General features: G+C 38.5%; 1 protein-coding gene and 1 long non-coding RNA gene across 5 annotated transcripts; both read left to right on the forward strand.

The window, feature by feature from the left end:
- The first annotated feature begins 989 nt into the window (after nucleotides 1–989).
- LSMEM1 (leucine rich single-pass membrane protein 1) lies at nucleotides 990–10,377 on the forward strand. 4 transcript variants are annotated; one of them, XM_053979148.1, is made up of 4 exons: nucleotides 990–4,167; nucleotides 4,625–4,756; nucleotides 7,851–7,988; nucleotides 9,735–10,377. In XM_053979148.1, the coding sequence occupies exons 2-4, from the start codon at nucleotides 4,630–4,632 to the stop codon at nucleotides 9,920–9,922; spliced, it is 453 nt and encodes a 150-aa protein (XP_053835123.1). In that variant the 5' UTR covers nucleotides 990–4,167; nucleotides 4,625–4,629; the 3' UTR covers nucleotides 9,923–10,377. The 4 variants fall into 4 exon arrangements, with proteins under 4 accessions (XP_053835123.1, XP_053835125.1, XP_053835124.1 ...); XM_053979150.1 differs by having other exon boundaries at nucleotides 990–2,955; XM_053979149.1 differs by having other exon boundaries at nucleotides 991–2,877.
- A 1,867-nt stretch (nucleotides 10,378–12,244) lies between these two features.
- Nucleotides 12,245–15,940, forward strand: LOC128808259 (uncharacterized). The gene is made up of 3 exons (XR_008437423.1): nucleotides 12,245–12,459; nucleotides 12,610–12,798; nucleotides 15,727–15,940. It is a non-coding gene; the product is annotated as an uncharacterized LOC128808259 (long non-coding RNA).
- The last annotated feature ends 510 nt before the right edge of the window (nucleotides 15,941–16,450 follow it).

Below are 16,450 nucleotides of genomic sequence, written 5' to 3' on the forward strand. Positions count from 1 at the left end.
TATGTAATAAAGACATTAAAACCTAGATTGCTGGAGCTTCTGAACCTGAAGATCTGTCAATACAATATGCTGTAACACTGCCTTCTGCAATGTCAGCAAGGAAAAAAGTGATCAAAAGGAACTCAGCAAAGGAGTAATTACACTACTGTTGTAGTTTGACATGGAAGTGAATTTTTCTTCAGGAAGTTAGGTCAAACCAATCAGTGGTCAGGTTTAGATATTGGCACCTGGAGTGACCACTGAAAGTATGGACACGCCTCTGAGAACACAGGGGGTTAAAAGAAAGAACTTCGAGGGGAACTGTCTCTTTGGTTCTGGTCATCAGAGAGTGCAGTGCAGACTCTCCCCTGCCCAGCCACGGGCTGGGTGAGGGAGGGGAAGCCACATGGCCTGGTCCAGGTAGGCCGAGGGGCTGAAGGTCTGGAACCAAGCCAGCTCCTGCGGACGGAAGGGTGGAGAGAAATGGAGATGCCTTTGTCCCCCCTCAGAGGGAAAGAGACAGAGAGCCTGACGGCACCTGGAAATTTGCTGGCAGAGGAGATTCAGAGAGGGGGATGATGCCCAGCTTGAGAGATGGGAATGCTGAGCAGAAATTTCAGCCGTCCAGGGAGTCTGAACTTTTAACCCTTTCTGGGAAATGAGGGCTTTGTAAAATATTACTCCTCCTTGATTTGTAGTGGAAGAGAGACAGTCTGGGACCTGACATGTTAGAAGAAGAAATATTTAGGTGGGAGGAGATGATGAAGTAGCTTTTGGCTGGACTTTTCTTGTTAGCCATAGACTGAACCGAAATCTCCTGCAATAGAGACTGCATTTTAGGGGGATGCAGTGGTGACCCGAGACCTGCTTCAGTAACCAACAGCACCGGAATGGCAAGAACAGAGGAAAGCTGAAGAGGGAATGGTGATGCCCTCTGTCTTCAGGAAGAAGATGATCTCTGTTCCTGGACCCTTGGCCCCAGGGGAAAATGGGAGGGACTGTAGTCCCAAGATGAGAAGCTGAACTGTTGAATCGTTGGGTCTGTGGCAAAGCATTCTTAAAGGAGCCCTATGAGCAGTCTGTCCATGCACGGTGGTGAGAGCACTGTGACATGGAATGGAGAGTGTCACACTGGCAGATTTTCTCCAGGCAGTTGCCACGTGTGACAGAAACACAGGAGGTGGCAACTGTGTTTCCTGGGGGGTCTGTGGTGCAAAAGAGACTTCTCTCTCCCTTAATAGCTTGAGTATTGATTATCTGAAGGGTGGTAATTTGATCAAGAATCCCAGGTGATGTTTCATGGTGGGTGTTTTGGAAATTAGGAGGAGGAGGGGTGTGTTTTAAAAGGTCTTCATCCTGAATTTAGTCTGTGTGTCTTGTGTAGTAGTAGTTTAATAAAGTTTTTTTTTCCTTTGTTATTAAGCTTGGGCCTGCTCTGCTCTGTTCCTGATACCATCTCACAGCATTTATTTGGGAAGGTGTATTTTCATGGGGGCGCTGGCATTGCACCAGTGTCAAACCATAACAACTACTCACCACCAGTTCATCAGAATTTAATCTTTGAACAGCTAAGGATGCCAGACAAATTAGTCCACCATATAATACTGTCGCACTTGAATTCATAAAGTGTATGAGACAACGGGGGAACAACCCTGTTTTTTCTAGTCTATGACTTTAAAATACTCATGACTGCAATACTGTGGATATGACTCTTCTGCATAGCAAACTGGTTACTCATAGCTACAGTGTTGTAGACTCTTCTGCATAGCAAATGCATTTTAGACAAGCACTAAACCTAAGAGGTTTGGCACTAACAAAAAGATTAGTGAAATACTGATCATCAATAACAACCCTCATTCTCCATGGTGGGATATTATCATGATTCCAATATAATAAAAAAGAGCTGTGTATGCACTGATTTCTGTTTAGCAGATCAATATTGCAAAGTGAGTATACTTAGCCAAGCTGAACTCTAAATATAGACTGAGAGGGGCAGTCTGTTTCACAGCTATCTTTATGGGTACTGCAGGACTCGACAGGTTCCTATGGGACTAGAAGCAGAGAGAGGAACTGCAGAACAAGTTTTCTTCACATGATTTTCACTGTCTGATTTCTTCCATACTGGCACATTACTGAATGTAATTATGTTGTAAGTAATGTTTCATTCTCATATTTGTTAACCTTTTAGATTTTATTTCCTTTTTTTTTTCTGTGAACAATTCTCAATGTATTCTCATTCTAAGGGTTTTTTTACCACAATGACTTAGGAAGTTTAAAAGTTGCATTGGGGAAAAAAGTCTTTAGGCAAGGTTAAAGTAAAATATAAAGTGAATCCAAAGGTCCCAATGTTTAGATTGATTTGTTGGGAAAATAATCAATATTTTTATCCAATGACGCTGATGTTTGTATCCTTTCTTCTTTGGCATATCAATGGAATCAAACAAATGTACTATAAACTTTTTTGAATTAATAATGGTAATCCTCACTGTGTTTACATGTGCAAATACTTAAATAATATGTGCAGAAACATGGAATTCATAATACTAATAAATCAAAGGTACTCACATTTATTGCAGCTCAAGTAGTTAAGAAGAGTGTTCCCTGAAGCTGCAGGGAGGTATTAATCAAAATAGAGGAACAACTGCTCTTCAGAATCTAAAAATAACCAACAGCCTTTGTGCATGAAGTGGTGACTTTTGGCACGCAGTTCAAACACAGGGCTCCATAATGACTGTGTTGGCTGAGGATGTGCATGTGGGGAGACAGCAGAGCCAGCTCTGGGGGGGACGTGGCTCACAGACTGTGCTGCTTAGTGCCATGTCATGCTCTAGAGGAAGGACAGCGGGCACAGCCATCTGTCCTGAAGTTCCTGCTGCACACCTAAAAATCATATACTAGGTAAGGTTAACCCCTATCATGCCAGCTTTTCTACATTTTCTTTGTACTTTAAAGGAGCACTTCTGGACAGAGAAAAGAGTAAGTTGTAATCTTTTCTTATGGGCTGTTAAAAAGAAATATGAAAGCATCCATGTCGTCCTGCCAGTCTCAACTAGCAGGAGAGCAAGCCTTGTTGTCAGGGTTGCTTTCAGTACTTAGTCTTTAGACTTACCGAGGCTCATTGAATGTCTATTTTACAGTGTGCTCAGATTTGGGGGAATTATAGTGAACTTCTGCATTTGGTTTCATGAGGGAAGGAGTGAAGATTTTCTGCAAACAGTTAGGGTTCAAATTTTAGGTTTTTAATTTAAGTGTTTTATTAGGAATCTGGTCGCACTCTGTTCTGTATTCCTTGGAGAGGAAGAAAAGGCTCAGAAGCATGTCATGTCAAGAGGACAGTTAATCCATCTAGGATTCAGAAATCACCCTTAGGTGATTAACGCATGTCATCAAGGGAGGTTTGCATCCCACAAAGTGCTGATTTATATTGGCAGATAAAATTGAACTTGGGAGCTTAACTTAATATTATAAAATATTAAATAGGTAAGATGCATTCTATTCCAAATTTAAACTAATCTGTGGGGGCTCCTTCCTTAAATTCACTAGCAAGAAAAATATACATTTAGGCTGTGATGCTAAGGTGAGAAAGGAGTATCTTAGAATAAGAGGGATAATACCTGGAGGAATATATTTTTCTTCAATAATTACAAAGGGAGTTTTCAGTGACAATTGTAGACAAACATGCCTACTTAGAGTGTCTGCATCTCCTTATGGCTAGAAGTGTAATTTGTTTCTAGAAGACATTTTTGCAGTCAGAGTAGTGTAAAGAAAAGCCAAAGACTGATAAGGAATAATGTGCAATACATGGAAGCCACCTCCCTAGGTACTGTTTATTTTCTATATATAATCTTCTTTCAAAACTGTAGTTATGTTAAGAATCATTCACTGAATTCATGCACCCAGACTCTGCAGAGAAACTGTTTTTACTAATTGAACTTAATCTAGTGCCTTTTTTAAAGCAAGGGGTACTAGTCTGAAGAAGTAGACGTGTGAAGTAGATTACATTTTTTCACAAATAATAACTTCACAGTGATATTCTAAGGTGTATAAACAGATACGTACTTTTGTTGCTTATCTCCTACGTTCATACCTGCTTTCCCTGTTTTATCTCCCATTTACTTGATGCTGAAAGAAGAGGACCTGAGTGACATCCTTTCTGGAAATATTAGTGAAGGTTTGGCTTTCACTGTGGTCAGGATCTCACACTGTCTCTTACCAAGTACTGACCAAATCAAAGGATAATATACTAAATATGTGCCATTCAAATCAATGCTGGAGCCAGTCAAGTTGACTTTTCGCTTTCTCTCTTTCCCCATACACACACGTATGTGCACAAACACAATGTAAAAATGAAATGTTTTAATCATCATAGATTTCCAAGAATGAACAGGTGCTATGTATTGAGTTGTCCCTGCCTTCAAGATCTAGTAAGTGTGCTGGTCCTTCAAATCCCTGGTTTTTAAGGATCATTTAGGCTGCCCAGTATTTCCTTAGAACAGGATACCAACTGTTACAAGTTATTTCCTACAGCCATGGGAAATAGGTAAATTTAGGTAATAAAGGTAATATTATTAGGAATAATATAGGTAATACGTAAATAGGGAAAAAGGTAAATTTAATTTACCTTTTAAATTATTGTTTCTTTTAGAGAGAATGGAGAGACCTGCTTTGGAATTTAACCTGCCTGATACTCATGAAGAAGGAAAACTTTATGTAGTTGATTCCCTAAACAACCTAAACAAGCTAAATGTTTGTCCAGCTGAATCCCAACGTTCACTAGGTGTGTATGATATATGATCTGTGGATTTCTATATATACAATCCATATTGTGTGTCACTGATGTCAACAGCCTAATAGGCCAATAGGTATGCCAAGCTCTGTACTGAAAAATGTAAGAAAAAGATTGAAAATGGCATAATTATAGACAGATCAGACAATGGTTTTAGCTGTCCCTGCTGAATATTTCTGCTTTAGGTTCCTGAAAATCCTTGCATTTAGTTAGGGATTTACTTTCAAACCTGAACTTATCTTCCATTTCAGTTGGGATTTATGAAGTGATTTCTTGCAGGATAATGTCTCTAGTAATGCCCAATATACACCTGCTAATCAAATAGCATCATAGCTCTTCCCAAGCACAAAAATTCATATGTGGCAATAGAAGCACCTGAGAATTTCTGCTCATTCCTTTAAGACGCATCTCCTAAGAACTCAAACCAGTTACCTGAAATATCCTGTGAAACCTTTAAGTATTTTACTTCCCAGACTTTCTTTACTCACAGTTTCAGTTATGGCTCCCACATTTCTACTGGTTTGATAAGGCTTTTGCCTTTGATTTCTCACTGCAAGAAGAATATTTTCACCCAGTGATAGCTACAATTTGAGTTCTTTGTGACCTGAAAATATCTTAAAACCTGGAGCTCTTCAGCAGCATTCCACATAACAATATTTGAGTCTGCTTTTATTTCCCTTATTGTAATTGCAAATTTGAGTGAAGAAATTTATAGGTCAACAGCTATGTTGAAATGTGGCCATAATTTAATCATGCTTTCTAATTATTTGTTTTCTCATTACTTCTGTTTCCAAGTCCTCTAACTTTTTCTAATCAAACTGATTAGAGTGGTGCTGGTTTCTGCATTTAATGCAAATATTTTAGACATAAAGTACTAATTCCTCATATGCAGATTATCTTGATATTGTTACTGCTACACATAGAAAATGAGACAATGGCATAAATCAATTTTAATTTTAAGAAACTCCTTTCACTGTGACTGTTTTGCTTTCTTTTGCAATTTTATTGGACAGTATTATTTATTTTTCAGGTAAATATACAAGGTTCTGTGGAAACATGTGATTCTCTGGAATAATCACATGCACGCCTCTCCCTACATTTCAGCAGTAAAAAATGGTAGCTTAATAAGTATTTTATTCATATTTGTAAAATGCTTTGGTTTTACAAATGCTTTGTAAATTTGTAAAATGCTTTGGTTCCTTCTAGGACTATTCTTTTAATATAGCTTTTAAGCTTGGAGAGTTTATAAATATCTCATCCTCTCAGCTAACTTACTCAGCAAAAGAAAACTCTGGTTCTGTAGACGGAAAATTGGAGACATGTCAAAAGCTGTTTAAAATCCATACGCTGTTTGGTTGCTTCAGTAGGAGCCATGCAGTAATTTCATGTTTTAGATGATAAAATGTTCCCACTGCTTGCAGTTTGACAAGAATGTGTGCTCACCAGTTCCTCACAACACTGCAGCCTCATGCCTCAGGCATGTTCAGCCTGATGAAATAGTAAGAAGCATTCATTAGGCAGAGTGAGCTCAGATCACTTTTGAGACCACTATTGATAACTTAGGATGCTTGGCAGGCAGCAGAAGCAGGCCCTGCCTATCCCTATTATTCTGATTAGAAACCAATATTGGTGCAGACATTTATTATATGATGCATTTATTATGAATGCTAAGGGAATAAGAATAGAGGCTCAAAAGAGAAATATGAAAATATTTCATCTTACTCATGGACAGGAGTGTGTTAAACACAAAATAAAGAAAAACAGATATTCCCAGAGATCTACCAGCTCAGTGAATTGCTCAACCCTAGGTAGGGTCATTATTAAAGTCCTGTAATGGCATATGCAGCCTTTCCTCAGCTTTATCGCTACAGGCTCAGTTGCAAAGACCTCGGAGATTTCCACCAGCTAAAACAAGAACATGACCTAGAAATACATTTTTCACAGATGCACACATTACTCTCCCTTTCAGAATGGCAAGAGAGCAATTACAGAAGGATAAATTACAGTAATTTGCATGTAATTTTAGTATGTATGAGACTGACACCAAAGTGAAATTACATTAGCTTTCTCCTCCCTCCAAAATAAAAAAGAAACCCAAATCTTTGTAAGTTATTACAGTAGTATACAAACTTAAGATTAAACAAATCTGTCTCAAGTGTAAATTTTTTACATTCGCATGAATTTCCTCATGGTGTTCAGTTGACTCGTTATCTCTGGGGCTTGCTGCCACCTCACAGTGATTGCAACTGTTTCTATGAGAGACACTGCTGAATTTCCCTATATATGCAACACATTCTTTAAAAAGCAATGAACTGGCTTGTTGAGCTGATTCAAGATCAGCGTTGCAAGTGCCTTTGCTTTTCCCCCTCATTCTTCCTGTGCTTAAAGGACAACATCTGTAGTCTCTGTGAGAGTCTGTTCCATTCTTGACAATTAGCAGGATAGGTGCCTCATTTTTTACTGGAATGAAACCAACAAATCCTAAAGATGAAGAAGAATATTGAAAACATTTGTTTTAAGATGAAACAGTCCTAAATTAATTCTATCCAACATTAGGGGCTTATCTGAGGTGTTTACTTTGGGAGATTAATTATCCCAGGGATACTTTTCATTAAACAGAAAAATAAGCATATCTAGAGGATGAATGTGTATGATGAATTGGTACCTTGGTTTTCAATATGAATTTTTCTTTCTTCCCTTTTGAAAAGGTTAAATGCAATCAAGCCCTTACCGCTCTGCCTGGTGAAAACTTCATTGCAACCTTTGTACATGTAAAACAATTGTAAAACTCTGAACTGTAAAACAAGTCAACTTCAACAAAACACTGTATTTCAACATGGAAATATTTTTGTTGAACATGTTCTAACAGCTATAACAGATGTATAATTTTTTATATTTTCACATTCAAGCTGAGTTCATAAAGTTGATTTCTTTTCCTTTCATGAAATATCACAGGAAATAAAATCTGTTGGCCAAATATACGATGTATTCTGCATCATTTCATGATACCAGAAGCATTTTGTCATGCTTATCCTAACCAACCTTAAAAAACTGTATCACCAAATGATTTGTCATCTCTTAACAGATGAGGAAGAGAACACTGGTGGTACTGGAGAAAGTATGGCAGGGAGCAATGCAAGAAACCAGTGTTTGTTCTTCGTCACCTTTATTCTTACTTTGACCATCAGTTTGGCACTTGTTTCATTTGTAATATTCTTAATATGTAAGTAAGCCAAAGAGTAGTTCTTAAAAATGTAGGGCCAATTGGAAAAAGAACTTTGCTGTAATGTGTCATGCTACCTTGTAACATGCTATTCCTATATTTACATGGTCAAAGGCTTTGGCTGGTTCTGGGCATTGGGTCGTGGTCCTGGGGGCAGAAGCACAGGCAAACAACACTCTCTCAGGGCTAAAAGGCACAATATTATTCTTAGTGCTAAGGATTTGTGAGCTTCAACAGCAGAGAAGAATTTCTCTCAGCAGCATTATACTGTGTTGCTAAAAATGCTGACTGGAAATGAAATTAAAATTTAAAGGTAATTGTATGGCAGTGAGACACTTTGGCAATGTGCCTTCCATTCCTTTCCAGATAAAACTCAGTATTGGGGTCATTCCACTGAAACTGGAATTCCACCCAGGCTAACACTTAAATCAGGCTACCTGAAAGAAGACCTGACCCTTTGTCATCAAAGTACTGACTGGAAATTGATTTGGAACTAAAAAAGTCTTAAGCATAAGAAAAAGAATTAGACATTTATCAAGATTTGCACATAGCATAGAGTCTGCAGACACAATTACTGTTCTTTTAGACAATTACAGTCTTTTAGGAATGATCAGGCAGGTTTAACTGAAGACTTGGCTGGTTAATGGAAACCTTGTTATCTTGGGGTTTTCTGAGCTAATAATATTGAATAGAATCTGAGGTGCATTATTTAGATTTACAAGACTATTTTGGAAGAATTGAAACCCATATGAAATCAGGATTTCTTATATCCTGTAGTAGGGAATTCACTGAAATATAGCAAAAATCCTGATTTTTCTTTTAGGCCAGGAAATCCTAACCCTTGACTAAATTTTCTTACAGGCACTCAAAGAAATATCAGACAAGTAAAGAACATAAAGTATATTTTAAGTAACATGATTGTAAAATCCTAATTGAAATACCTCATATTTGAATTTCAGATTTATTTAGCTGCTAAAAGTACACCCTTGGTATAGAAAAATTAGAATTGGGTTGCTCTAGTGGACAAATTATAAACTAAAGTGAAAAAATTTCGTACAAGAATTAAAGCAGTTTGCTTGGGCTCAGGTTGGTGGAGGCCTGGGTTTTTGAAACTGATTTCCAGTGGTGTTTCAGTTGATGTTACAATGTTTTATTGGATACATATAGATATAATGTGTTCTATAATCTGAGATGTTTGCAAACCACATGCATAGATTCATTTAACATTGCTACTGTTATACGTAAACTTCAAAACCCATGGGTAAATTTTTTAACTTCAGAAGGCCAAAATAAAAATAGCTCCAAAATAAATATTGGCGTGCTAGAGGAGGCTGGCCTCGAAATGTCAATATTTGCAAGAATTTTTCTTTTATTTCAAATAAAATATTTGCACATGCCACAGATTGGATCTTGAAGCCCCTAAATAAGACATTTCCTTGTTGACACTAATGGTTATGCTTCTGAAAACTGCAAAAATTATCTGAGCCATATATGATTTTATTACTCTGCACTAAATTAAAAAAAAAAAAAAAAAAAAAAAAAAGAAAGAAACCAGCAAATAAGCAAAAAAGAATGTAGTGGGCAGGTAAACCCACCAGATGTATAACTTCTTATTATTAGGTTCTGCAGTTGTTATCCTGTTTAATATTTTTAGTCATCATTATTCCTCATAGCAATACAAGTGAGGGTAATGATGCTCTTGACTTAAATGTTGCCAATTTAACATGGTACATTCTCCTTTTCAAGTTCAAACTAGAAATGAGGTGGACCAAATATCAAGCAGACTACTATCTGAAAAGAAGAACATAGAAGAGCTGAAGAAACTTAACAATATTATATTAAAGCATCTGAATCAATCCAGAATTAAGGAAAAGCCTTCTGATCTTCATGATTACCTCTTTACCCATGCTGAGCTCAAAGTCCCTGGAGAATAAATCTTCTTTGGAAAGAAATTTAGCATATTCATAACTCAGATATGCTCACATATGGCACACAGGTTGCTGAAACATGGTTGCTGAAACATTGCTGGAAAAGCCAGCTGACTGAAAAATATTAGCAATTAGTATTTTACCCTGTTTTACGTGGACATAGATTTGTAATACTAAGCCCACAGGATTCACAATAAACAATGGATTGTCAGTTTGGGGCAAGACTTCCAGATTCCCTGTGCATTGTAAATCACAGGGGAAAGGGCCTCGTTTTATTTTAAATGTAAGTGAATGATCACAGAAAATCACTAGTTCTATTCACATGATTCCATCACGACCTTGTTCACTTAATCATTCTTCTGTTACCTTTGTACAAGCTTTCTGTTTGTTTCTATTACTATTTGTATTTAAGGATAACTTCAGATTTCATAACTTATAAATAAATCCATTTCTGCTCTAGAGTTTTGTGGTTTTCCCTTCTGTGCATCTAAATATACTGATATGCTACTCTTTTTGAGAAAAAATCACCCAAATTTGAATAACAAACCATTTCATAAGATGCCATAATCAGTCCACATTTGTATTGACAGTGAGTATCCTATTGCCTTACACAGAAAATGTGTTCAGAGGACTCAGTCTGGTAATGTCACAGCATCATCGCAGCCACTCTATCTCATAGTGATGCCAATACACTGTACTCACAATTTGCAGGTGCAGCCCAAGTGTTTTTATAAAGTGATAAGGGGAAAATACTATATGTTCTTGTACTCCTCCCTATAGTTCCTACTGGTCACCATCAGAGAAGGGCCAGATGAAATATGATTGGAACCTTCATGGTTTTAATGTCGAGCGGTATCTCAGAGGCTAAAAGGAGCTTTAAAGTTCTCATTCTCATCCAATTCTTTCTTATATCTTCTGGACAGTTTTACAAAAAAAGCCACCAAAGTCAACAGCTAGCATTGCAGTCTTCTTTTCAGAGTTCATGATAGTCCTTTCTGTGATGACTACTTCATTGTCTGCAACAAAGGGAAGAACTAAGTCCAGGAGAATTTCTCAGTATCATTCTACTTGGATTTGCCCACCAATTCTATTCCTGCTATTACAAGTGCTTTCCTTTACACTTATGTTTTACATCTCCTTTCTATTTCCTGATTTCTATTTTCCTGATGTATCAAGTTATGTCAAGTTATTCACATGAAAATAGTGAAGATTGGTTTCAAGAGTTTATTACTCCTGCTGTTACTTCCCAGCTGCAATTTTAGTTATCTCCTCTGGACATCACAAGTAGTTTTTACAAAGATGACTCCAATACAGCTATCAGAGAATGAAAAAATAAGTGCAGAAAATTTGTAAGAAAAGGAACACTGAAAGTCTAACCCAAACATCTTTCTGTAAATGATGTTAAATGATAAAAGGTATCTTAAGACTAAAATTGTGACGCTTGCAGTGTTGTTTCTCTGTTCTTCTCTGAGCTGTTACCTGATGTTTAGTGACAGTGTTAATTTCTTATCTCTCCCACTCCCATTGTGGCTACTGTAACTGCTCTCAAGCTCTGCCTTGCATTGACACACATCCATACTTGTGAGCCAGGGAGAAACACTAGTATTTGGCACTCAGTGTATCTCAAATGTGGATTGGTCACACCCCTCATTGCAACAGCAGTTATCTGTGGTCTGCTAAAACTGATACCAAGAGCCAATAGACTTTTTTTTTTTCTGGCAGGAAACTGTAAAAAAAAAAGTGTGCTAGAGCAACAGTCTCCAAAGGTATGAAAGTTTCCTCATCTCTCTGATGTCCTCAATTATTCTTAATCTGGTTGTTCAATCAGTATCCATAATAAATCCACTTTTTCTGTCTCTGCTGTTGATTAGAAGTGTTGTTTCATTCCATAGTTTCATCCTGCAAGATGTGAGTGACCTCAACTGCGCCAGACTTATGACCAGCTGAGTCATAATAATGTACAGGCATGCTCAGTATCATACAGAACTGAGGCTTTAAATGATCCTTTTCATATTTAATTGCTTCTTCACTTGCAGTGATCAGCAATTAAGATCAGTGACTGAAGAGGTGCAAAGATCAAATGCCGATCCTGCTAGTGCTGCTAAAACACACCTCATGTTGGGAGATAATTGCTGACACAGAGGGTGTGGAGTAGCAGTGATTAAGGCTGCCTTTGGCTTCTCAGCTCAAGTTAACAATAGTTAACAATATCCATTTACTGTCAGAACTGCTTCTATATGACGTCAGATCAAGGGCTGAGAGCAGAGTACCACAATCCCTCCATCAACACTTTCTGGAGGACCCCCTACAATGTCCTTTAGAGGAACTTTTCTGTCTAATCTACTGACAGCTAAGTAGTCCCAAACAAGCCAATAGTTGACTCAAAACCTCCTAAAAACCTGACCCTGAAGTGAATTTCAGCTCAGTTCATAGGCCCATAATCCTTATCTCAAATACACAGCTAACTAAACTCCAAGCTCCAGCTGCATGTGACGTAACGTCTGTGCTGCATATGGATGTTCCAATATCTCCTGCAGACGTGGGTAAGATCTGTTCCTGTATAGCTGTACATCTCAAAGGCCTTTGCAATGTCTGGTGTTACGACCAGAGGAAGATGATCTGACAGCTTCATCTTACAGTAGTCACAGCTGTTCTTGGTAGTACTGCTTCTTCCCTTTTTCTCTTATTTGCAGGCTGTAGAGGTATCTACCCAAAGTAATTCATCCACCTTTCAGTAATTCCACTGTAAATGAAAAGAGTGCACAGAGGGTTCAGATAGATTTCACAACCCTCACTTGCTGCAAATACTATCATTGCTGAAACGACAACATGGTTTCAGGAAATTTTCTGCTGAATAAATCTGGACAATGCTAGAAAAGTAGGTAAGCAAAGACCTTGCTGGTAAGCAAAGAAGAAAAAATGAAATATTTAACCAATAATATACCTCTACCTCCCATCAAAGGCATTGTCATGCCAATCCCTGAAGGGCTGGCTGAATCTTTAGGTTGTTAGGTAATATCAGTAGACAAAATACTTTCTTGCCTTGGTTAACTTGCTGATAAATTCACTCCTTTGTTCCAGATATCCACATCAGCCCTTGTTCTTGTTAGCTTCAAACCATCAGACAGTATCTGAGTAGAGAATAGTATCTGTGGAGAGAATATGCATTACTAAATATTACTAGAGGGTCAGCTGGGGCAAGCATTTGCTTGCCTTGCTTGGGGTCATGTTACCTTGAGAACATCAGCTTGTACTGGTCAGCCTTGTGCTGCTCTAGAATGAAACAGCTCAAGCTCAATATCTGCAAACAGCATGTAAGAACTGAGGGTAAAACATCTCTTACAGACACCTGTCCATGTCAAGGGTTACGTAAATCTGAACTGCGGGTACCTTCAACAGAAAATAAGGCACAGACAAAAAGAGGGATTCCGAGAGACAATCAAATGCATCCCTCTGCCTGACAGCAGCATTCAATTTACTCCAACAATTCCTAGCAGAGGCTTGTCTATTCACATTATAAAATATTCAAATAACGGACTGTCCACAGGCCTCCCCTTCTAATGTTCAACTAAAATAATATGGTTAAATCTATTTTTCCTGAAGTCTAACTAAAATTTTCCCTGATGAAATTTAAGCCCATTATCAACTGACCAATTCCTTGTGAACATGAAAAATAGTTTGTACTTTCCATTTTTTCATTTATTTTATATTATACTGAGTGCAAGTCAATGGTTAAAAGCTTAAGAAAGCTTTTTTGCCCCCTGAGATACCTGGAATTCTAATCTAACATTTATTCTTAAAGTAGAGTATGAATTCAGTTAATGTGCTTTGCTCACTGGTAACAATACAAAGTTGAACACAAGTTATAAAAAACAATAACGATGATGTGTGAACTCTGAATGTAGAAAGAGAGAAAATAACAGAAGTGGCAAAAGGATTGTCACAAGTTTGTTAGACCACACGCTCTCAAAGGTGATGTGTTGTGTGTGGCAGACAATACAAACTGTTCAGGAATCCTAAATATGGTTAAGGTATTTGAAAAATGAGCAGAGTAGAATAGTGTTGAACAAAGGCAAGAACTATTGTCAGAGCACAAAGTGTATGAAGAACAAAATCCCACTTCATCTGGTTTTGAAGTCTTTGAAGATCAAATATTTACTTTTGTTTTATCAAAGCATAGTCTTGTAAAATTACACAAGACTGCCTGCAAATATGAATTTTGAGGTCCAAAATTCCAAGTTTTCTTATTAATTTCACCTTGTCTAACTGGGGTTTGTGTTCTTGAGGTGCAGAACCTACCCCATTGGAAATGGTAGCAAAGCAATGTGCTCCATGAAAACTTTAATGTTTTAAAAATATCTATTTTGACAGACAAAAATGCAACCAGTTCTATTTAGAACTCTGATTAATAAAAACTTTGATAAAACAAATGCCAAGTAGCAACTAAAAAATAGATTTATGCTTTGACTAGTAACTGAAAATAATTTGTCTGAGAAGATGCTTATCTTGGTCTTCTTATAGGCTGCTAGTATAATTATCTTGGAGATGCTGGTGAATAATGAAAGTTGGATCAAAACCTTAGATCTCAGCCCAGTGCTACTGGGATTAAGGGGATTGTTCTTTTCAATTGAGAAAAAAAAGCACATTCAGTCTATTACATGTTACAGTTCTTATTTTCCTGAGAGATTAACAAGAATACTAAAATATAAAGAGAGGGATGGAGGGGGTGAGTGTACTGTTACTTCCTCTGGGATACATAAGAAATAATAAGGCCAAAGAACTTAGTCCTATTCAAGAAACCAATGAATCTTAGAATATAAGAAAAGGCTTTTATAGACTCTGTTTCCGATCCTTTCTCTGGTTTCTGGGCCACACTTCAGCAATAGAAATGCTGTCCACGATTCACTGATGAGCCAGCAAAACCCCTGAATGGTAATGAGAACCTTCCAGTAGAAACAGTCACAGCACAGGGCTGCTGCTAATTTGTCACTGTGAGGCAAACCACATTACTCACAAGGGTGAAAGGACAATTTAAAAATCGATTGCCTGCCAATTTAAATATCTATTAATAATTATGGGTTTGCTTTTGAGTTCTGCACTGCTCATTTAATCTTAATATCTTCTTCATCACATAACTGACTTTGGAAAACAGCGGCTGTCTGCAAGGTGACACGAAATGCTAAAACTCCCAGACACCCTTTACTCCTCAGCAAAAGCTCATGGATAATTCATTAACTTCCCATTTTTAAGGTGGATTTTTAGGTGGGTTTTTTATTAGGTGTTTGTTTGTTTGTTTTGGTGATTGTTATTTATCTATTTATTTATTTTAAGCTTTAGTTTTTTCTTAAAGCAACACTGAAACATTTTCTTCATAAGAAGTCTCCCTGAGTACTCAAAATTATTTGGGTGGATATTCATAATGAATTAAGGTGATTAGGACAATGAGTAATGGTTCAAACTGAAGAGAGAAAATTTAGGTTAGATATGCAAAAGAAATCCTTTACTGTGAGGGTGGTGAAGCAAAGGAACAGGGAAGTTGTGGATGCCCCATCCCTGGCAGAGCTCAAGGCCAGGTTGGATGGAGTATTGAGCATTGAGCAACCTGGTCAAGTGGTAGGTGTTTCTGTTCATGGCAGGGGGTTGGACTAGATGATCTGTAAAATCCCTTCCAACCCAAACCATGCTATGATTCTATATGTAGGTAATAAAAATACTTTTAGTGATTTTTTAACAGAAGGTATGACATGGATTCTATGTCTTTTCATGCATTCAGATTGGTGTGCTTGAGCTGTTATTTTGATCTGAAATAGCTTTTAGGTTGCACTTCTTGCATGGATGTGATGAATCAATGCTCCAGCTCCCTGAGGTCTTAGTGTTTAGGAGCTGGCTTGAGACTACATTCAGCTTCATGGAAAAATCTGCAGCAGGAGGATTCCCAGCTATGGGCACCGAGTCAGCTCGCTGAAGCGCATGGGGAGTGAATGAAATCCAGGGAACTGATTCAGCATCCATAAATAAATACTGATGGACTCACTTAACGTCTTCTCCTCGAGGAAGGGTGGTACTGACAACACATCGAGATAAACTGATAAAAGAGGAAAACCTCCGGAATTTGAAACCTCTTCCCTAACGCTGTTCACATTTTTTGTGTCTTCCACAAGGAGCAGCCTCCAGCCTGCGCAGATGCTTCGGGGCCTTTGTTCATCAGGCAGCTGTGCAGAGGGGGCGGCGGACGCCGGCCAGCGCGGGCATTCCCGTCGGGCGTGCTGGAAACAGTCGCTCTCCGACCCCCGGCAGCAGCGCCCCGGGGACGATCCCTGGCGGGGCGAGGGGACCCCGGGGATACCTTGGCAGCACCTTGGCAGCAAGATACCGAGGCACCACCTTGGCAGCATCTTGGCACCACCTTGGCAAGGGCGGTGCAACGGGGAGGGGCGGGGAGGGGCGCGGCGGGGTCGGCGGGCTGAGGTCGGGGAGTGGGGGCGAGGGCGAGCGAGTCGGGGCTGCGCGCCCCGGCCGAAAGGGCGCTGCTCA

This window comes from Vidua macroura, chromosome 5 (assembly GCF_024509145.1).
Source record: "Vidua macroura isolate BioBank_ID:100142 chromosome 5, ASM2450914v1, whole genome shotgun sequence".
NCBI classification, from domain to species: domain Eukaryota; kingdom Metazoa; phylum Chordata; class Aves; order Passeriformes; family Viduidae; genus Vidua; species Vidua macroura.

Excerpts from the sequence above, each read along its gene's own strand:
- LSMEM1 (XM_053979148.1), top strand. The coding sequence starts at position 4,630 with ATGGAGAGACCTGCTTTGGAATTTAACCTGCCTGATACTCATGAAGAA. Across the intron at positions 4,757-7,850 it reads TGAATCCCAACGTTCACTAG|ATGAGGAAGAGAACACTGGT; the intron begins GTGTGTATGATA and ends ATCTCTTAACAG. Across the intron at positions 7,989-9,734 it reads ATTTGTAATATTCTTAATAT|TTCAAACTAGAAATGAGGTG; the intron begins GTAAGTAAGCCA and ends CTCCTTTTCAAG.